Below are 22,842 nucleotides of genomic sequence, written 5' to 3' on the forward strand. Positions count from 1 at the left end.
CTCTTCCTCCCTCTCCCCTATCCTCCCCATCTGCCCTCCCATTCCCCTCCCCCTCCCTCCTCTTCTTCCTCTTCTTCTTCTTCTCCTTCTCCACCTCCTCCTTCTCTCTCTCTTTTCCCCTTTTGTTCTACTTAGTTATGTGGAGGTTGACCTTTTTGGAAGTCTGAAGTCTTCTGCCAGTGTTCAGTAAATGTTCTGTGCTAATCATTGTGCATGTAGATTTTTTTTAATGTCGTTTGTGGGAGAAAGTGTGCTCCATGTCCTACTCCTCTGTCGTCTTGATCGCAGATACTAATTTATAATTTTAAAGCTGATAGTTATACTCTTTGACTGACATTTTCTGTTTCTCCCAACCCCAGTCCCTAGCAGCTACCATTTTACTTATTATTTCTCTGAGGTTTTTTTGATTTCACATCAAAGTGAGGACATATAATACTTGTCTTTCTCTTTCTGCTTTATGTCGCCTAGCATAATACTCTCAAGGTCTATCCATGTTTTTGTAAAAGGCAAGATTTCCTTCTTTTTCAAGGCTGAATTATATTTCATTATATATATATATAATGTTATGTAACAATAAATTATATATAACTATATATAATTGCATATTATGTAAGTAATATTCTTTATACATTCCTCTTTTGATGGATGCTTAGTTTGTTTCCATGTCTTAACTATTGTGAATAATTCTGCACTCTCTCTTTTTCTCAGTTACTCTTGCTAAAGCTTGTCAGTTTTGTTTTTCTTTTCAAAAAACCAACTCTTTGTCTTGTTGGTATTTTTTTTTTTTTTTTTGCTTTTATGGTATCTCTATTGTTTATTTCTACTCTGATCATTATGATTTTCTTCTTTCTAAATCTGTGCTTAATTTGTTTCTCTTTTCCTAGTTACTTGTGGTAAAGGTATGTTGGTGGTTTGTGATCTTTCTCTTTCATTTTATCCTTATAAACTTACCTATTAGAACTGCTTTTGCTGGAGATTGGGACAAGATGGCAGAGTAGAAAGACTTAAACTCACCTCCTCTCATGAAAATACCAAAATTACAACTAAACGTTGAATAACTATCAATAAAATAGACTGGAAAGTAGAACTGCTTTTGCTGCATCCTGTAAGTTTTGGTATTTTGTATTTCTTTTTCTTTTTGCTTTTTAGGGCCGAGCCTATAGCATATGGAGGTTCCCAGGTCAGGGGTCGAATCGGAGCTGTAGCCACAGCAATACTACAGCCACAGCAATGTAGGATGCCGGCTGTGTCTTTGACCTACACCACAGCTCACAGCAACACTGGATCCTTAACCCACTGAGCGAGATCAGTGGGATTGAACCCATAAGCTCATGGTTACTAGTAGGATTTGTTTCCTCTGTGCCACAATGGGAACTCTGGTATTTTGTATTTCTGTTTTCATTTGTATTAAAATATTTTTTTGATTTTCCATTTTATTTTTTTGACCTGTGGATGTTTGGGTGTGTGTTGTTTAGTTTCCACATGCTTATAAATTTTCCAGTTTTCATGCTGTCATTGATATCTAGTTTCATATACCATTGTGGTCAGAAAAGATGCTTTCTGTGAATCCAATCCTCTTACATTTGCTAAGTCTTCTTTTGTAACTTAACATATGACCAATCTATCTTGGAAAATGTTCTGTGTACACGAGATAAGAATGTTTGTGCTACTGTTGTTGGATGGAATGTTCTATATATGTTTGTTAGGTTCATTTGGATTAAAGTATATTTCCAATCCTGTGTCCTCATTGATTTGTTTTAATGATAGTTCCATTCTTGATCTAAGTGAGGTATTAAAGTCCCCTACTCTTGTTACATTGTTGTCTATTTTACTCTTTTGTTCTGTGTTTGTTTAATATATTTAAGTGCTCTGATGTTGGTTGAGTATATCTTTACAATTGTTGAATAAACTTTATGCTACTTTCTCCCTCCTATTCCTTCTGGGACTCCAGTAATTCATAGATAGTATCTTTTAATGGTATTCCATAATTCACATAGATTTTCTCTTTCTTTTTAATTTTTTTCTTTTTGCTCTCCTGACAGTATGATTTTAAATAAGTCTTATAATTCACCAATTCTCTCATTTGTTTGGTTGAGTGTGTTTTTGAAGTTGTTTACTGAATTCTTCAGAGCTGTCATTGTTCTCATAAATTAGGGTTTTTAAAAATAGTTTTGATTTCTTTGTTGAACTTTAATTTGTTCACATTTGTCTGTTTCACTCACTTTTTTTTTCAGATTTTTTTCTTGTTCTTTGGAACACATTCCTTTATCGTCTAATTTTGTTTAACTTTTTCTGTCTTTATGAAAATTAGGTGAAACAGATTCCTATCCCAGTCTTGAGGCATCCCTGTGAATTCTGCATGTGCCCAGTGGCTTTGGTGGGAGAGCTGGATCTGAGGTGAGCATGGGCTACATCTTCTCCTGGTGTGTGCTGGCAGCTGCCACCTTGGTGTGAGGTATGGCTGGAGTTGGAAGGGCTAGAGTGAGAGCCAAGTGGGAATCAGCGTTTCTCCTATTCTCACTGGCTGTTACCATCCTACTGGGGGTAGGTTTGGGGCCCAGGGGGCTGGAAGAGGAGCCCCAACTGAGCTGGGTTTCTCCTGGGTGTGATGGTTATCTCCACCTTGGATACTTTGGATTGTTGTGATGGGTCCTTGCCAGAGCCTGAGGGCTTGGGGCTGCTCTTCTGTGCTGGTTTCACTCTTTTTCCAGTATCCATGGAGGCTGGATTGGAGCTGGAGTGGTTGTGCCATGCCACTGAGCTGCTTTCACTCCCATCCTGAAAGTGGTTTCCTCCCTGGAGCTAGTTTTGCTCCTCCCAAGGTGTTTTGTAGACAAAACACCCAGGCAGTTTTCTGTCTGCAGCCTCTGCATTTTGACAGGAAGACTGCTCTCTCTTTAAGAGTGAAGTCTTGGTTTCTTACAGCCCTCCTGTAAGCCCCACTGTTTTCCAAACCAGCTAAGGGGGTTTATCTTCCCATTGTCAGATTTCAGGACTGGGGTGCCTAATGTATGGCTGGAACATCTCACTCCCAAGCATTTCCCCTAATATTTACTTAATTATTTCTCTTCCATCTACTGCTTGAATCCACTACCAGTCCTATTGTTTGTATTTAGTTTTATGTGTTTTTTCTCTAAATCGTATATTTTCTTACATATTTTTTTGCAGTTTCTTCTTTTTGCTTTTGGTTCGCTTTAAGGTATTCTAAGATATTTGCTTACTCAGACTGATAATTCAGTTATCAATAGTAACAATTCAATTATCAATTTCTTTGTTGTATAATTTAGTTTTAGGAAACCAATTTTGAAAATTTTATTGCACATAAATGATACTACTGATCAAAGTACGTAGCTGAATTTAATAGAACATTTAATTATTAGGAAGCGTATCTTCTAGATATTCAGCTTGGTCTTTTTGCATTTGCCTTAGCATTTGCTAGGAGTCGTGATTTTAAATTCTCTGCCTGTGGGTTTACAATTTTTCTTAAAAGCTTGGAGCATCTGAGATTCTTCACATATTCAACAAACTATCTTCTATTTTTTTTGGGGGGGGTGAGTGGGTAAATGGGCTATACCTTTTCCCATATGTCAGATCCTGTCTGACTTTTGTCTCTAAAGAATATCTCAAAAATATTTTCCTGTGATGGTCCTCACAAATTGTACGTTTAAATTGATGTTAACCGAGGAAGTTTTTAAAAATAGTTTTCTGGACATGATTTCTCAAAATTCTGATACAAGATATCTGCAGTGGAGTCATGTTTGTGATTTTTAAAGTATAAGTATTCTGATGTGTACCAAAGCTGAAAAACAGTCTTTCTAGCAAATAGGACCAGGTGCATCAAATGTGCCTATACTTGGGAAAACTTGTAACATAGAGATATTTTTAAAAATATCTATTTAAGAAAAATTTTCAATATGTTTGTTAAGACACAATTTATACAGATATGAATTTTTAATATTTTTATAAATTTAATTTAAATTTAGTACCATATATTTATTTTATTTCTTATGATAGCTACATAGTAAAAAGTTACGTCTTTGGGGATAATTTTGAGACCAGGCAAAACCAAGAGGTAATTTAGAACAGAGGCTCTTCTAAGTCCTATATGGAAAGTATGAAGTACAAAAATAGCTATGTTTATCCTCTTCTTTGATGTTACAATGAGACAAGAAGCCTCATCATTGCCCCTTTCATGTCTTTGTTCCTCAAAGTATAAATAAAAGGATTAAGCATAGGAGTCACCAAGCTGTAGAATAGGGACATGAGTTTGTTCCTATCCTGGGAGTTAGCAGCAGAAGGTTGCACATACATGCTAATTACTGGCCCATAGAAGAGAGATACAGCAATAATATGAGAACTACATGTGTTAAAGGCCTTCTTCTTTCCCTCTGAGGACTGAATTCTGAGCACTGTAGCTATGATGAACCCATAGGAGACAAGAATAAGTGACAAGGGAACGAGGGAATAGAATGTTCCCACAATGGAGAGCATAGCTACATTGAATGTGGTATCAGTACATGACATCTTGATCATCACTGGGACCTCACACAGGAAATCATCTACCTTGTTGTTGCCACAAAGTGGCAGCTGGATGGTGAGGGATGACTGAAGCAAGGAGTTGACCAAACCACTTAGCCATGCCATGACCACTAGGAAGATACAGAGTTGCTGATGCATGATGACTGGGTACCTCAAAGGCTTGCAGATGGCCATGTAACGATCCAAGGACATCACAGCTAAGAGGATGCATTCGGTGGCCCCCCAAAAGTGAAACATATAAAACTGAGTCACACAGCCTCCGTAGCTGATAGACTTATCTGGGCCCCAGAGGTTTAGCAGCAGTTGAGGGATGGTGGTTGTGGTAAAACAAAGGTCCAGAAAGGAGAGGTTGGAAAGGAAGAAGTACATAGGGCTGTCAAGATTCGGATCTACTCTGGATACCACTATAATTGAGATGTTTCCTACTAGTGTGCAGATGTAAGCTGCAAGCACTATTATGAAGAGTGGCATTTCCAACCAGGGATGGTCAGAGAAGCCCAAGAGAATGAAAACCTTTGGAGTACTTACATTTCTTGCATTCATGACTGTCGTTGCTCTTGTTCATGGACTTAAGTCAAAATGAAGATGTATATTTCAGTATTAAATATTCTTGATGGTCAACTTATTCAGTTAAATAAAGTGAGTTATGAAGGGATTTTCTCTGTGATGTAACTCCAGTGATGTGAATTGATACTTGCAAGATGAAAACATGAATCAAAATGCCCCAAATTATTATTTTGTGGTACATCTAAAAGAAGATTAACAAATCTCTATATTTTACCTAGAGAATGTAATATAGAAAATTTTTATAGAATAATGATTAAGTAAAGGGATACCACAGTTTTTCTTATATTTGAGAAAATAATGAAATGGAAGAATGTTTCCCCAAACCCACCCGTGCTGACTTACCACATGTGTTCATTTCTTTCATCCTTAGTCTGCTAAACCTTATTATTGTCTGGTTGAATTTCTGAGTTTATTTAGGTAAGTTCAGAACTCTAGCTGGATTGGTCTGCTTCATATAGAAACAGCAAGAGAGAGCGCTTTTCCTTAGTCCTGTATCTCAAATCATAAAATGACTTTTGCAAAGATAAAACTTGTCATAGAAGAAAACACATGGTTAAAATGATTCCCAGTCAATGAAGACCTGCTGTATAGCACAGGGAAGCCTACCCAATATTCTGTGATAAGCTTTATGAGAAAAGAATCTGAAAAGGAATGGATGTGCGAGTCACTTTGTTGTACAGCAGAAATGATCACAACAATCTTTCTGTGCCATGAGGATTAATTAGTCCAAAATGTGTGGCTACCCTTTTGCAAGTGTAATACTTTATGTTGGGTTAGTTATTTTCATTGAGTACAGTGTCCAGGTTGATTTATGCATCTGTATCTTCTAATTAATTTTTCTGTAGGTTGTATCCAAATATTAACATTGTACTTATCTCTGCCAAAAGAAGTCTTGTAAAGATTGCGTTTTCTTCCCTTTCATTTCCCCAAATTATTCTTATCACTCTTATCACAAAGTGCATGAGGTTGTGCAAAATGGTAAAGTCGATTAAGCTGAACAGATCGCTCCCACTCACATACAATACCTTCTTTAAATCAGTGTTGATATTCCATGGTAGTATTTCCCTTTCTTGCAAAAATTGACACTGATCTTTTTTTTTCCATCAGAATGAAATGTTAGTTGGAGGTAAATATTGAATATTCTCTCTGTGTTCAGTGTCTTCTTATCATAAGTCCTTAATATTATTCATTTGATTTGAAGGATCCTAAATATGTTCAGATGTGGAAACCTATTTTATTCTAAAATAATTGTTAAGGAAGTGTTCTTACTCTTTATAGAGCTGTGGGACATTTTTTCCATTGAGATGATAAACCTCAGTGGAAATTCTTGTCAAGAAACACTAGACATTCCCTAGAGGGTATAATACTGCTAAGTTCCTTCTTGCCCAGTACAATGAAATGATAAATTTTGGCATTTTTCCTGTTGTGGAAAATTAGCTCAGGACTAAAAGAATCCCAGAAAAGCTAACCTACTTCAATAATTTCATAGACTATTTACTTGGATTTCAGGGAAAATTCGAGACAATTATTTTTGGTGTCAAGATACAATTTTCTTTTATTTATACTTTTTCTTGGGATATTATTTCCTGATATAATACATGTTGAGTAATTTTAATTTTACATAGAGAAAGAAGGAGCAGTCACCTTCCAATATGACTTTTAAGGAACTAAAAGTTTCTTGTTTTCAAATATTTTTCCTCCAATAGCCTAGCATAGTATAGATTGACCTAACACTGACTATGTTAAAGTTCCACAAATGATTTTTTTTTTTCTCTTTTTGCCATTTCTTGGGCTGCTCCCAAGGCATATGGGAGGTTCCCAGGCTAGGGGTCTAATTGGAGCTGTAGCCACTGGCCTACGCCAGAGCCACAGCAACGCGGGATTCGAGTCGCGTCTGCGACCTACACCACAGCTCAGAGCAACGCTGGATCCTTAACCCACTGAACAAGGGCAGGAATCGAATCTGCAACCTCATGGTTCCTAGTCTGATTCGTAACCACTGCGCCATGACGGGAACTCCGCACAAATGATTTAAATAATAAAAAATTGTATCAAGAAGAAATCAGTTTACAGAGTTTCATTAATTTATTCAATCAATAAATATTTTCAAATGCCCACTACACGTAACTTTCTCCATTGCTTCAAATATTAACATTGAAAAATTACAAAAATTTGCTGTAATGACATTTATTTGTAATAGAGAAATAAGAGATTGGTGCTTATTCTCAGTGTCTCAGTAAACTTGGCTACAGAATGATTGAAATGTTAGCGAAATAATGCACAATGGGCAATATGATATGTGGCAAAACAGATTTTCATTTATTATTTTTAAAAAATTACGTAACTTTCAGGTGTACAACATTGTAATTCATCATCTGTATACACTAGGAAGTGATCACCATCACAAGTCTAGTTGCCATCACGACCCCTTTTAGCTGTTTCACCCATGCCCCCAAACCCTTCCCCTCTGGTAACCCTAATTTGTTTGTACCTGTGAGTTTATTTCTGTTTTGTTTTTTGTTTGTTTTTTAGATTCCACATATGAGTGATATCTTACAGTATTTGGAAACCCCTGTGCTTCCAGTACCTGAATATCTGTTTCTTTCTTCAGGTTCAGGGAGGTTTCACCCCTAATTTCATCAAATACATTTGACACCTTTCTCTATCTCTTCTTTTTCTGGGATTCCTGTATCGCGAATGGTAGTGTGCTTGACATTGTCCCAGAATTCTCTTAAACCATTCTTATTTAAAACAACAACAACAAAAAATGTTTTTGATGTCTGATTGGCTGATTTCTATTATTCTATTTTTTGGATTGCTTATATATTCTTCTGTATCATTTAATCTGTTGTTAATTCCCCCTAGTGAACTGAATTCTTCATTTCAGTTACTGCATTCTTCAGCTCGGACTATTTCTTTATTATATTTTCTAGTTCTTTGGTGAAAGTCTGTGTTCTTATATTGTACCCCCTACCTAGCTTAGTTAACATTTTTATTACTATTGCCTTGAACTTTTTATCTGGTAAATTATTTACCCCTGTTTCATTGGAGTTTTTCAGGGATTGTTTCTCATTCTTTCATTTAAAACATATTCTTCTGCCTTCTCATTTTGTTTAACTCTCTCTGTCTCTATGAAATTATGTGAAACTGTTCCCTATCCTAGTCTTGAAGGCTGTGACTTTAACTCACACTGATTAACAAAGCTGGTCACAGACCGTGACTTAGTTCAACAGGAGGGAAAATTTAATCCTACCCTATTCCTAGAAGGTATGAGAAACCAAATATCTGTGGTCAGCCTTCAAGATTACCACTGTCTGCCTTTTAGTCACAAAATATTTCATTTATTCTTCCTCCACAGAAAATACATCTGTCTCCTTCTGAGAAGAGACATATACACATTTTTCATCCATTAATAAGACGCAGTTCAAAGTTCAGGGTCTCTGCTTGGCTAATAAACCTGTGAATTAAATAGACAAGTTATCTGTCCTCCACATGCCCCAAAATTCAATCAGTAGAACTGGAAGAAGATGGCCAATAAAGAACCCCCATTGGGAAAGAGAAAACTTTAGAGATACATAGAAGACAAAGTTATCCAGAAATTCTGAAAACCATGAGCAGTTGTGAAGAGTTCCAACTCTGAGCTGTGAAATATTCCCATGGTCTACTCGTTGAAGTAGGTCCCCAGCTACCTTATACCAGTTATTCTTCATACTATTGGTTTTTATTTTTTTGTAGGTCTGTTAACCTCAATGTCTATATCTGAAAAGAGCAATAATGAATATGTTTGCTTTTTCAACTTCCTTCCTACTTAACGAAGATTGGTGTCCAAGGGTTATTTTAAATCTCAAGGCTTAAGAGTCATCTTTATTTGGTAGTATAACTTTCTCTAAAACTTAGCATCTAATCTATTTGATCTAAGTCTGCTTTGAGTTCCAGTGGCCACATCCACAGTATTTGTAAAGACACGACTCTCTTTATGTTTCTATATGTAGATTTCTTGGAACTATAATCCTTTGGTGAAATAGGCTTATTCTCTTTTCACTTTTCCCTTATTCTTTTTTCCTTTAACTATTTATCCAAGTAAAAGCATATATTAGGAGGTATTTTAATCCACTCAAAGTTCAATAGCAGGTACATTTTTAATGTTCTTAAATAAAAATTCTAATCACTAGATATTACATTTTAATTCACCTCTCTTTCTCAAACAATGTCTTCAATTTTATATATTACTATCTGGAACTAAGAATTTTTTTCTTCTTTTCTGATCCATCAAGTGCATGAATTTTTAGAATCTCACTATTTTGTTTCCACTTGAAGACAGCTATTTAATCTGTGTTTTAAAGAATTCAGGTATAAAATGTTGGCAAGAATGTGGAGAAAAGGGAACCCTTATTTACTATTGGTGGGAATATAAATTGCTGCAGCCACTGTGAAAAGTAATATGGAGATTTCTCAAAAAAACTAAAAATAAAACTATCATATGACCTAGCAATTCCACTCTTGGGTATGTATCTGAAAAAAAAATAATCAAAAAACCAAAACTACTAATTTGAAAAGATATATGCACACAATAGTCATAGCAGCATTATTTATAATTGCCAAGGTATTTAAGCAACCTAAGTGCCCATCAGTAGATGGATGGATAAAGAAGATGTGATGTATATGTGCAATAGAATGCTATTCAGAAAAGAATGAAATTTAGCCATTTTCATCAACATGGATGGACTTGGAGGGCATTATACTAAAGGAAGTAAGTCATAGAGAAAAAGACAAACACTGTGTGATATCACTTACATGTGGAACCTAAAAAATACAACAAATTGTGACTATAACAAAAAAGAAGCAGACTCACAGATGTAGAGAACAAATGAGTAGTTCCCAGTGAGGAGAGCAAAGGAGGAGAGAGCAATATATGGGTAGGGGAAAAATGGGTTATTATGGGATTTTATGAAATCATGTGTGTGAAACTTTTGAAAATTGTAAAGCACTATAGAATTTAAAGAACCTTAAATAAAAAAGAATCTAGGTACGTTATCAAGATATAATGCACATAAAAAAGAAATTATAACCCTCCATTGACAGAAAAGATGAATAAACTAATATGCCAACAGTGGTAAACTTTAAATATAGTAAATTTAAGGATGAACTCTTTTCCATAAAACTGTTTGCTTTTTCTAAAATATAAGTCTCATATTATTATCTTACATAAATATGTCTCATATTATTATATGTCTTATCTTTATAATTACATAAATAATGTGTTTATGTAACTTTTAAAAGAGAAAGGATTATTAATAACTATATGTGACAATGACTAGATTTTCATTTTTACAGGGAAATACAATTTCCTTAGCTTTTGAGAATTTAAGTATATATCCCACCATGGAATTTCATATGACCACCATTGCTAGCCCTAGAGAGTTTCACATCTCTGAAAATTCTTTTAACAGAATAAATGAAAATTTGCATATTAGCTAAAATTATCCATAGTTTTGACAATTGATGTTTTAATTTTCTGCCTCCAAAACTAAGTGCTGTGAATGTTTTGGTGAGAAAAACCAAACTTTGTTCCATGCTCTTTTTTTTTTTTTACTTTTTTTAATTACTCAAATGAACTTATCACATCTGTAGTTGTATAATGATCATAACAATCCAATTTCACAGGATGTCCACCCCGCAGCCCAAGCACATCCCCCCATCCCCCAAACTGTCTCCTCCGGAGACCATAAGTTTTTCAATGTCTGTGAGTCAGCATCTGTTCTGCAAAGAAGTTCAGTCTGTCCTTTCTTCAGATTCCACATGTCAGTGAAAGCATTTGATGTTGGTGTCTCATTGTATGGCTGACTTCACTTAGCATGATAATTTCTAGGTCCATCCATGTTGCTACAAATGCCGGTATTTCGTTCCTTTGAATGGCTGAGTAATACTCCATTGTGTATATGTACCACATCTTCTGGATCCACTCCTCTGTCGATGGACATTTAGGTTGTTTCCATGTCTTGGCTATTGAAAATAGTGCTTCAGTGAACATCGGAGTACATGTGTCTTTGCGAATTGTGGTTTTCTCTGGATAGATGGCCAGGAGTGGGATTGCTGGATCAAATGGTAGTTCTAGTTTTAGTTTTCTGAGGACTCTCCATACCGTTTTCCACAGTGGTTGCACCAATTTACACTCCCACCAACAGTGTCCTAGGGTTCCTTTTTCTCCATACCCTCTCCAGCACTTACTGTTTGTAGACTTTTTGATGAATTTACAGTCTAGTAGGAGGTAAAGGCACTTATCAAATGATCACTTAAAAGTAGAAGTGCCACAAATGAGAGGTACATAATGAACAAGTAAATTTGTGGGTATTTCACTGAATCAGAGAGAGACCACAAAAATTTTTTCTAATGAGGCCTGAGCCATTAGTAATTAGGTAAATATGGATGGGAAGAGTATTCCAGGTAGAAGGATCAGTATGTGCAAAGGTTCTATGCTTTAAGGAAATGTGGTAAGTGCAAAAGACAGAGAGAGCGACGAGCAAGCTGTGGGAGTTCCTTTGTGGCACAGCAGGTTTAGGATCCAGCGTTTTCAGTGCAGCAGCTTGGGTTGCTGCTGTGGGATAGGTTTCATCCCTGGCCCCAGAACTTCCACATGCCATGGATGTGGCCAGAAAAAAAGAAGAGAGCTGTATTGCTAGTAAGTGAGTATTTGTTTTTAACTAGTGAACAATAGAATGCCACTGATAATCTCAGTACAGGTGAAGAGAATGGGATGATTGTATTTGCAGTGAAATGATCACTGGCTATATTTTTAAAAAGTGTATTTCAAAGAGTTGGCAGGAGTGCATAATGATAGGTAGGTTAATAATTTGGTAAGCTTATGGGTAAAACGTGATGGTACCAGAAATGTGAAGATAGAAAGGAATGGAGAGATGGGAGGTACAAAAGAGGAATGATTGATATGTTTTGGAAATGGTTTTGATTTAAAAAACTAAGGAGTGAATGGCATAAGATATGGTTCAGGGTTTCTGATTTGCAAATGTAGACAGAAGGTGAATCCATTTGTTAAAATAGTGAAAAGAGCTTTGTGGTGAAGGGTGAGCAGGTGTTTAGCTTTTGATGGTGTTGAGTTTGAAATGTCTATCATATTCAAAAAGAGATGGCAATGGTAGAAACAGCTTTGGAAATTTAAAAAAGGCACTTACACTAGAGATATAATTGATATTCATTTGTTTTTTGTGTCTTGAATCTCTTACTGCTTATTACATGTCTCATTTAGTAAACACATGATTATTATATAAGAGCTGTATTCTGCACTTAGGTTTTTAGTTACTTTATACTGGTGCTGGTACTTTCTGTACTCTAACATTTCTGCTTTCATTAGTGGATAAAGTCTAGACTTTTCAGTTATCATCTCCAGGCTCTTTTTATATGTGTCTTGTACTCTCTTTCTTAACCATTTTAAATTACTTGTAATTTATAAAATGCTTTGTAACCCTTTCTCTGTTGCCTAAAATGTTGTCCCATCTATGTCCTTATATTACTAACTGCAACTAATCATTTAAATGTCTGAATTTAAGGGTCATTTCCTCCGGGAATTAGAATATTTTTTTCAGGAGTTCTTGTCATGGCTCAGTGGTTAACAAACCTGACTGATATCCATGAGGACTTGGGTTCAATCCTTAGCCTTGCTCGGTGGGTTAAGGATTGAGTGTTGAGTGAGCTGTGGTGTAGGTTGCAGAAGTGGCTCAGAGCTGGTATTGCTGGAGCTCTGATATAGGCCGATATGACCCCAAACCTGGGAACCTCCATATGTCATGGGTATGACCCTAAAAGGACAAAAATTTTTTTTTTCAGTATAATAACTGCGATTATTTTCCCTCTGGTCTAGTACTATCTAGTGTTAAAAATATCAATAAATATTTATTTAGAGGTTACCCCAAAGAAGAATGAATTTATTCAGTTAAATATTAGAAAAAAGTATTCCAGTGAACATTTCTATAAAAAACATCATCATTTATGGGCTATCACATGTGTTTGGTTGGTGCAGAACGTGGAACAAATAAGGATTTGGGACAAATAAATATTGGAAAATGAAAGAAAAGGGGAAAATGCTATCCATGGAGAATGATGGGATGAATTGAAAACAGAGTTGGAAATAAAACTCAATTGATATTTTAAATTTCTAGTATGAGATACACACACTTAGCTAGTTTAAAGCCAGATAGATTTGACATAAACTGCATACTTGAAACTGTTCTGGAAGGTGTATATGATGGAATTATAAAGGGATGGGAGGATGTAAAGTGACTGAGGACTGGGGTGATTATGGGAAAATTTTGGCTTGGGATCGCTGGTCATTTAATCATAAAGATGGGGAAATTCCTAACTAAGGTGGTAGACAAAATGGTTCTCCAACAAATAGTACATAAGTGGGAAGGTAAACCATCTAAGTGTCTTGGACAGTCTGACATTGATAGGAAGAAATTTTACCAAGGAACAAAGGAACAAAGTACATGGAGGAAACTTCTGGAAAGCAAAGGAGCTTTTAACTTAGAAAAGATATCTTTCCATACAAATTTTAGAATGTTCTGTTCTAAAGAATGTCATTGGTAATATGATAGGGATTGCCTTGAATCTGTAGATTGCCTCAGACAGTATTGTCACTTTGACTACATTGAGTCTTCCGATCTAAGAGCCTGGTATATTTTTCCACCAATTTGTGTCTTCTTTGATTTCTTTCATCAGTGTCTTATAGTTTTCAGAGTAAGGGTCTTTTGTCTCTTTAGGAAGGCTTATTTCTAGGTATTTTATTCTTTTTGGTGCAATGGTAAATGGGATTGTTCCCCTAATTTCTCTTTCTGATCTTTCATTGTTAGTATATAGAAATGCAATCTATTTCTGTGTATTGGGCATGTATCCAGACAAAAATTTCATTGGAAAACATACATGCACCCATATATTCATCACAGCACTATTCACAATAGTCAAGACATGGAAACAACCTAAATGGATGAATGGATTAGGAAGATGTGGTACATATAAACAATGGAATATTACTCAACCATAAAAGGACCAAATAATGCCATTTACAGCAACATGGATGGAACTAGACACTCTCATACTAAGTGAAGTAAGTCAGAAAGAGAAAGACAGACACCATATCACGTGTATGTGGAGTCTAAAATATGGCACAAGTGATCCATCTACAAAACAGAAAAGATCATGGGCATGTAGGACAGACTCGTGTTTGCTGGGGGGAGGGAGGGAGTGGGATGGACCGAGAATTTGGGGTTAGTAGATGAAAACTCTTGCATTTGGAGTGGACAGGCAATGAGATCCTGCTGTATAGCACAGGGAACTATATATCTAATCACCTGTAAAGGAATATGGTGGAGGATAATGTGAGAAAAAGAGTGTATACATATGTATTACTGGGTCACTTTGGTGTACAACAGAAATTAACAGAACACTGTAAATAAATCATAATAAATTTTTTTTAGCAAAAGAAAAGATGTCTTCAGCATTGCTTCCTGAAGCAAGTTTTATAAGTTTTGGCTGAATTCAATACAATCATAAGAGCCTGAAAAAATGAAAAATCAATTAAAACACTATTATCATTTTCAAGGATAAGGACATACTCAGAAGATTGTTGTCACAGTGGAACACATTTCTTATAGAAAATGTTAATAATTCCAGCCTCTTGAAGGCCTCTTTCATATCTTTATTTCTAAGGCTATAGATGAGAGGGTTCAACATGGGTGTGAATATCCCATAGAAAAGGGAAACCATCTTTCCCCAGTCCTTAGAAGTGGACGAAGGTGGTTGTAGGTACATGTAAATGCCTGTTCCAAAAAAGAGAGAGACCACAACCATGTGAGACCCACACGTTCCAAAAGCTTTTCGCCGTCCTTCGGCTGACCTGATTCTCAATACTGCTTGAGCTATGAAGCCATAGGAGATGAGGATCAATGTCACTGGAATTAGCAGAATTAACACACTGAAGAAAAAGAGCTCGGAGACAATAGGCTTTGTGTCAGCACATGACAACTTGAGAAGGGCAGGAACCTCACAGAAAAAGTGGTCCACTTCCTGATGACCACAGCGAGGCATGTTAAGGGTCAAGGAGGACTGCAACACTGAGTTGCTGAAGCCAGTGAGCCAGGAGAAGGCTGTCATCTTGAGGCAGAACCAGGGGTTCATGATGACTACGTAGCGGAGGGGTCTGCAAATGGCCACATATCTGTCAAAGGACGTAACAGCCAGGAGGAGACACTCCGTAGCACCCAGAGCCAGGAAGATGATGAGCTGGGCCACACAGCCACCATAACTGATGGTCTTTTTGTTCTGACAAATGTTTTTCAACATATGAGGGACGGTGCTCGTGGTGTAACAGAGATCTAATATGGAGAGGTTTGTGAAAAAGAAATACATGGGAGTGTGAAGCTTGGGATCCAGAATGCACACCATCATGATGGACACATTGCCAAAGATGGTGGTTGCGTATGATGCTAATAGGAGCACCAAAAGGGGCGTTTGTAGCCAGGGCTTGTCTGAGAAGCCAAGTAGTATAAATTCTTTTGAGGAGCTCTCATTTGCCCGATTCATGATGACTCACTAACTTTTCATTCCTGAAAGCATAAAACGGGAAAATTGTCAGTCAGAAATTATCGAATACTCTTATTGTAACTGGACTGGATTTAGAACAATTATAATGAATGATGCAATGCAAATATAATTTATAGTCGGTAAATAGATCTTGTGAAATACAGTATAATTACCCCATCGTTAGAAAGTAGGTCTTCTGTTTGCAGTAGTTAGGTTTGACTTTATGCAGTAAATCATTACATTTAAATGCCAAAAATATAAACTTACATGCATAAAAATGGACATTTATAAGTTCTCAATACATTTCAATTCCTCTTTCTCCCTTTTCTTACCTTTTAACTTACCTTAATAATCATTTGATAATAAATACTGCTTTTAACCCAGTAAACTTTAATTCAAGCTAGAAATGTTGAGTAATATCGATTTTATAAGGATATCGTCTAAATCTGAAGTTGATCTAAGGAAATTCTGCTTGTTTTAGTAGTATGTTCTTAAGATATCTTGAGTTGTCTCTTCCTCCTGTGTCGGGAATTCCTGTTGTGTCTCAGTAGGTTATGAACCTGACTGGGGCCCATGAGGATGTGCGTTCTATCCTTGACCTTGCTCAATGGGTTAAGGATCCGTTGTTGCTGTGAGCTGTGATGTAGGTTGCAGACACAGCTCACACCCACGTTGCTGTGGCTGTGGTTTTGGCTGGCAGCTACAGCTCCGATTCAACCCCTAGCCTGGAAACTTCTATGTACTGCAGGTGTGGCTCTGAAAAGAAAAAAAGAAATAACATGTGTGAACATCCATTCCCAAAAAGAGCTATCATGAGTACTACATGCTTTATTATTCATTGTAGTAACCACATACCATGTGGTTTTATTTGTAGTTTATAGTGATGATCACAGGTGGACATTTCTCTGCATCTCCAAAGACCTTGTTGAAAATTGTAAAACTACTAATCTAATTGTTGCTTGCTAACACGTGACAGACACTGCTCAGTGTCTGAAATAATTCTAATTCTCACCAAAACCCTGATAAATAGATATTATCTACATTTTATGGCTACTGTGACTCAATGAGAATAATTTGCATATTCAGTAATCTTGAGGCCAAGACTCAAAGCCAGGATTTAAAGGCTATTCCTTTGTAATATAAATCCTCAATTCCACCTAAATATCCAGACAGCGCAAGAAGAGGGCACAACAGTGGTTATCAGGGAAAACAAGAACCAAAAATCAAATAAAATTGATTTTCTTCAGTCAGTGGAAGTTATCAGTTATTTAGGTATATGGCCCAAGGGCACCTAAATTTCTTCAGTGTACTTTGAAGAAAAGTACTTTGTACTTTTCAGTGTACTTTGCATGTTTAAATGCAAGGTCATTGATTATACTTACCCCATTTGAATTTATAAGCATAAAAATAGAGTGTTGCTAGATTGATTTAAGAAAGAAGATGAAGTAAGAAGGATTGACATATAACAAAGTGGAGTAACATTGTTATTTGAACTATAATTTTACCATGGGGTGTCTACATGAGAATGAATAGAGATGGTTCTAAGATTTGTAGCTCTTTCTATTATATGTAGCTTCATTTTTGGCTTTTTAGCTAGAGATATACATTATTACTTGGTTATTACCAAAAATACACTTTCAATTGAAAAATGGAAAAGGACATAAGCTTTGACTTATCTATGTGTTAATATAGATTTAAAATTTTGGGAGTTCCTGCCATGACTTAGTGGAAACGAATCAGACTAGTATCCATGAGGATGCAGGTTCGATCCCTGGCCTTGCTCAGTGGGTTAAGGCTCTGGTGTTGCCATGAGCTGTGGATTGCAGATGTGGCTTGGATTCTGCATTGCCATGGCTGTGGTGTAGGCCTGCAGCTGCAGCTCTGATTCAACCCCTAGCCTGGGAACTTCCATACACCATTGGTGCAGCCCTGAGAAAAAAAAAAAAAGACAAAAAAATTAAAAATTTTTACATGAATAAAGTTTATGTACATTTATAAAGGACACTTGTAAGATGAAAAATGCAGTGTTTATGGCAAAACTATTTAACATATTAAAATATAAATAATTACTATTTATAATTATGAGAAAATACCAAAAATCCAATAAAAAGAGAGCGATGGATGTAAATAAGCAGATTGAGGAAGGAAAAGAATATGAAGCAAAGGTGAAAATAGAAAAAACATGAAACTTTCTCATCATAAAAGAAACACAAGCATTTGGAGAGAATAAGCAATGAAATCCTGCTGTATAGCACAGGGAACTATAGTCAATCACTTGTGATGGAACATAATGGAGGATAATGTGAGAAAAAGAATGTATATACACGTATAACTGGGTCACTTTGCTGTACAGCAGAAATTGACAGAACAATTTAAATAAACTATAATAAAAAATTTTTAAAATTTGTTCCAGTAATAGGAAAGCTGTAAAATCTAAATTAACATGTGCTTCGAATAAACCTATCTACAAAATAGAAACAGACTCACAGACATAGAGAACAGACTTGTGGTTGCCAAGAGACATGAACGGGGAAGGGAGTGGAATGGCCTGGGAGTTTGGGATTAGTAGATGCAAACTATTACATTTAGAGGAGATAAGCAGTGAGGTCCTACTATACAGCAGAGGAAACTATATCCAATCTCTGAGGATAGACCATGATGGAAGATAATATAAGAAAGGGAATGTGTATATATATACAGGGTCACATTGCTGTGCAGAAGAAATTGGCACAACATTGTAAATCAACTGCACTTTAATTAAAATGTAATAAAATAAATTAAAAAACAAAACAAAGGAAATACTACATTGTCTATTCATTAGGTAATGTTAAAAAAAATCATCTTTATAAGTTAGCACTTCAAAATCCTGCCTCTGTAGCTAGAATATCCCAGCATTTTATATCTGAACTGTGTGATCCTGCGCAAGTTGGTAAACATCTTTATGTTCAAAATTCAAAAATTCCATATTATTAATGAGTGTGTTTTTTATTTTATTATAATTGATTTACAATGTTCTGTAAATTTCTGTATAGTTCTAATGTATACCCATTCAAACATAGGACAGTGCTAGAAACATAGTAAGAATTTAATGAATGTGAGCTATATATCACTAATAGCATCTATAATATTAATCACTAGCAGTAATTATTAATAGTAATAATGTATCATTATCTCTGCTTACCATGTATATGACAAAAACAGACTACCAAGTTCCTATTGGTGGTACCAAAGCTTATTATTGTAATTTTATAACACTATAGTATGAAATGATTAAATATCATGTCATTTTTTCCTTGTTTCTAGCATAATACTGAGAACATAGCTTTACAGTAAACAGTGGTCAAGTCAATGTTTAATACTACATATCGAGTTGCTTCAAGGGCATGAGAGATAAGAACACTCTGCTAAGCAGCTCTTCTTTTCCTACTATTCTTTTCACATCTTCTACTCTTTTCTACATTTTGTATGGCACTGGCATCAGCTCATCCACCAATTCCTCTTTTACATTATCAGAAACGTGAACTTACTCTTTGAAAAAGACATTTCATTTCACTGTCATCATAACTCTTTTCCTACTTATATACCCTCTATTAATTAAAAGAATCTCTAAATACCCCAATTATATTTTTGCTCACAAAATTCCACAGACTCTTTTAATGTAAGGTGGCATAATGAGCAAATGTTCATCCAAAAGAGTGAAATGGGAACAAGAATTTTTGGAATCACTGAAAACATTTGGCATTTATTTCAAGATTCCCAGGAAATAAATTGAACTCTTGGTTATTTAATGTTGTACTCACTTTTTTTCCTAGTGTCAAAGAGATGTCTGTACAATTCTCTGTGCCTTGTTTTGAAGAAAGTTTGGTCCAAAGACAGGAGGAAAAATGCAATGACTTTTTGAGCTTTCAACCCTTGTGAAATTCTTATTCAGCTACATTTTGCCAACAGATTGAAAATGAAATTAGCATATAACCTGGACTCAATTAAAATACGAGAAAAAGTCCATATGGAGAGGTAAAATTGTATTATAGAGATTATCTTTGGTTACCCAGGTATTTTTGATTGACACTGGCTCTTCTCACCAGGTCTAATACAATGAGAAGCTGCTTTTATAGATATCAGCAACACTGAGTCATGGAGAGAGGGTTGTACCTTTAAATAAAGGGCTTACTCTTCATACAATTCTGTGTGCTCTTCTAGCCCTAGAGATGTGAGAGTCCCTCAAGTTTAATTGGTCATTGTGTCCAGAGAGGAAATATGTGAACTCTATTCCCAACTCTACTGGTAGCATAATTCTGGCACACAGACGGTTCACAAATTTTTAAAACTAGATTGAAAATATTAGTAATAAACATAAACCATAAAAAATAAGTTTAGAATTGTTTAAAGGAGAGTAAAGGTTTAAATGAACTTATAGACCTCATTCTTTGAAATGGTCTCAGGGTCAAATACAGAGTCCACAGACATAGTATATTGAAAGTAGCATTTATGTTGTTCATTGATTTTTGTGATGAATGTCTTTAAATCTGCTAGAGATCTGCAGGTTAAAAACAGACCATACAAAGGACTTCCTGTGTGGCTCACAACAAAATATATCATACAAAATCACAGCATATAAATTAGCATATTGAGTTTTAAGATTAGCATGAATTCATTGGGACAGAACTACAGTTGACTCTTGAACAAAATGGGTTTGTGAGAGAGGACAAGATGATGGAGGAGTAGGGGGACACGCTCGCCCTCTCCCACAAACACAACAAAAAAAGCACATCTACAGAATAAATGACTCGCACAGAACAGCAACCAATCGCTGGCAAACCTAAACTCCAATAACGGCAAGAAGTTCGTGACATTACTGGGCAGAACGGGAGAAAAGAGTAGAGTGAGAGAGGGTGAATCCGAGCGGGACGGGCGCTCCCGAAAGGGAACTGCGGAGGAGAAAGGGATCCTGCACCCTGGAAAGTCACCTACATGGGGGAAAGATCAAACAAACCGGAGGAATCTCCAGATGCAGAGAAGAGTGTAGCAGTAAGTTGGAGTACGGAAAAGCCGATCAAGAACCGAACGGACCATCTGAACTACAGGCACAGTCACCAAAAATTGAGACGCCTGAGTGGGGGCTGGGCACCTAATCCTCGGCTCCAGAGGTTAGTCCCCGGGAAAGGGACGGGGGACGCCTGGGTAGGGGCTGGGCACTGAGACCTTGGCTCCAGAGATTAGTCCTTGAGAATGGGCTGGGGGAGGCGGGGCGGAGCAGAAACTGCTTGGGAGGTCTAGAAACCATTTGACGGGGCAGAGACTGCCTGGGAGACTAGAAAACAAAGCTGTTGCAGAGAAAGGGAGCAATACTCTAGGGGCAGGGAAGTGGAAAGCCGCATCAGAGGGAACCTGGGAGAAGAGCCTGGTCTGCGCCCGTGCTGGGGAGGGGAGAGAAAAAGGGGTGGGTCCCCATAGAATACCCCCCATGCCACAGCAAGCTTACAGGCCCGCTAGCTAGCTGAAAGCTGTGCTTCCCAGTGCATCCCCTCCCCCCACCCCCGCCACGCCCTATGCTCTCACGGACCTGGGGCTGCCTGCCATCCAGGAGGGCTGGCCTCAACAATTGCCGGAAGCCTACCAATGCAGAGGCTGTCCCTGCACAGGCCTGCTTGCCCTTTGGAGGGGCTACAGTACTTCCGCAGAGCAGCACCAAACACCACCAGCCCCCGAGAAAAGGCCTGCAGCCCAGAAAAGCTAGAACAAGCTTAGCCAGGCTGTGAATAGATTGGCCTAATTCTCGAACGGTTTTTCTGAGTCAGGTTGCCCGGGGAGGAGCCTCTTAGGTTTCCAACGGCCCTGCTACCCGCCCAAGCCCCCAGGGGATGCTCTAGTGGACCAGCTGCATAGGACTGCCAGCTCCAGGCAGGACCCCCTGCAGCCCAGAAAAGCTGCAACAAGCCTGGCTGAGTTAGGAAAAGATCTCAGATGGTTTTTCTGAGTTGGGCTGCCCTGGGGAGGAGCCTCTTGGGTCTCCAACGGCCCTGCTACCCGCCCAAGCCCCCAGGGGGTGCCCCACTCCCGTGAAATAACTGCTCAGCACCACCAGCCCCCTGGAAGAGCCCCTGCAGCCCAGAAAAGCTGCAACAAGCTCGGCCAGACTGTGAAAAGATCCGCCTACATTCTCAGGCTGTCCTTCTGAGTTGGGCTGCCCTAGGGAAGAGCCTCTCAGGTTCTCATTGCCCCAGATAGCTGCTCCAGCCCCCAGGGGGTGATGCACCCCTAAAAAGTAGCTGCCCAACACCGCCAACCCCCTGCAAGAACCCCACAGCCTAAAAACACCAGAGCAAGCTCTGCATGACTAAGTGAAATCTGCTACCATCGTGGGGTGGACCTCCCAGTCCTGTCTGCCCTCAGGAAGTCCTCCTTTGCTTCAAAGAAACACTGTTAGCCCCATCAACACTCCAGAAAAGCCACACTGCCTCAAAAAAGATTGACCAACAACACCAGCCCTCAGGCAATATTCCACGGCAGTGACAAGGCAAACACTGCCCAATAACGGAGAGTACAACTCCCTCAGGAGAAAGAAAACAACAAGCAAGATGAAGAAGCTGAGAAACCACCCCCAGTCAAACCAACCGGAGAACTCACCTAAAACAGTCAACAATGAAACAGATCTCTGCAGTCAGACAGACCTGGAGTTCAAAAGAGAGATAGTGAAAATACTGAAGGAATTAAGAGAAGATATGAACAGTAATGCAGATACACCCTCAGAAAGGAACTAGAAAATATAAGGAGGAGCCAAGAAAAACTAGAACATTCATTTGCAGAGATGCAAAGTGAACTAAGGGCAGTAAAAACCAGAATGAATAATGCAGAAGAACGAATCAGTGATATGGAAGATAGAATAATGGAAATCACTCAATCCGGTCAACAGACAGAAAACCGAATCAAAAAACTGGAAAGCAATATAAGAGACCTATGGGATAATATAAAGCGGGCCAATCTACGCATAATAGGAATTCCAGAAGGAGTAGAAAAAGATAAGGGGATGGAAAATATATTTGAAGAAATTATCTCTGGAAACTTCTCAAATCTAAAGGATACTGGGTTCAAGATACATGAAGCACAGAGGGCCCCAAACAAACTGAACCCAAACAGACCCACACC

The 22,842-nt window shown here is 37.5% G+C and overlaps 1 protein-coding gene and 1 pseudogene across 1 annotated transcript; both read right to left on the bottom strand.

The window, feature by feature from the left end:
* Positions 1-4,137: 4,137 nt before the first annotated feature.
* LOC110258622 (olfactory receptor 2B11-like) lies at positions 4,138-5,097 on the bottom strand (annotated as a pseudogene).
* Positions 5,098-14,691: 9,594 nt separating this feature from the next.
* LOC100157727 (putative olfactory receptor 2B3) lies at positions 14,692-15,696 on the bottom strand. Its single transcript, XM_084970480.1, has one exon. It carries the CDS (start codon positions 15,694-15,696, stop codon positions 14,692-14,694), a length of 1,005 nt encoding a protein of 334 aa, XP_084826606.1.
* Positions 15,697-22,842: the final 7,146 nt, after the last annotated feature.

This window comes from Sus scrofa, chromosome 7, assembly GCF_054392235.1.
Source record: "Sus scrofa isolate SSC_HxYL_T2T_F1_AM1 chromosome 7, Sscrofa_HxYL_maternal_Yorkshire_Landrace_v2.0, whole genome shotgun sequence".
NCBI classification, from domain to species: Eukaryota; Metazoa; Chordata; class Mammalia; order Artiodactyla; family Suidae; genus Sus; species Sus scrofa.

What these genes read in the sequence shown, in the direction of transcription:
- LOC100157727 (XM_084970480.1), bottom strand. Translation starts at nt 15,696, where the DNA reads ATGAATCGGGCAAATGAGAGCTCCTCAAAAGAATTTATACTACTTGGC.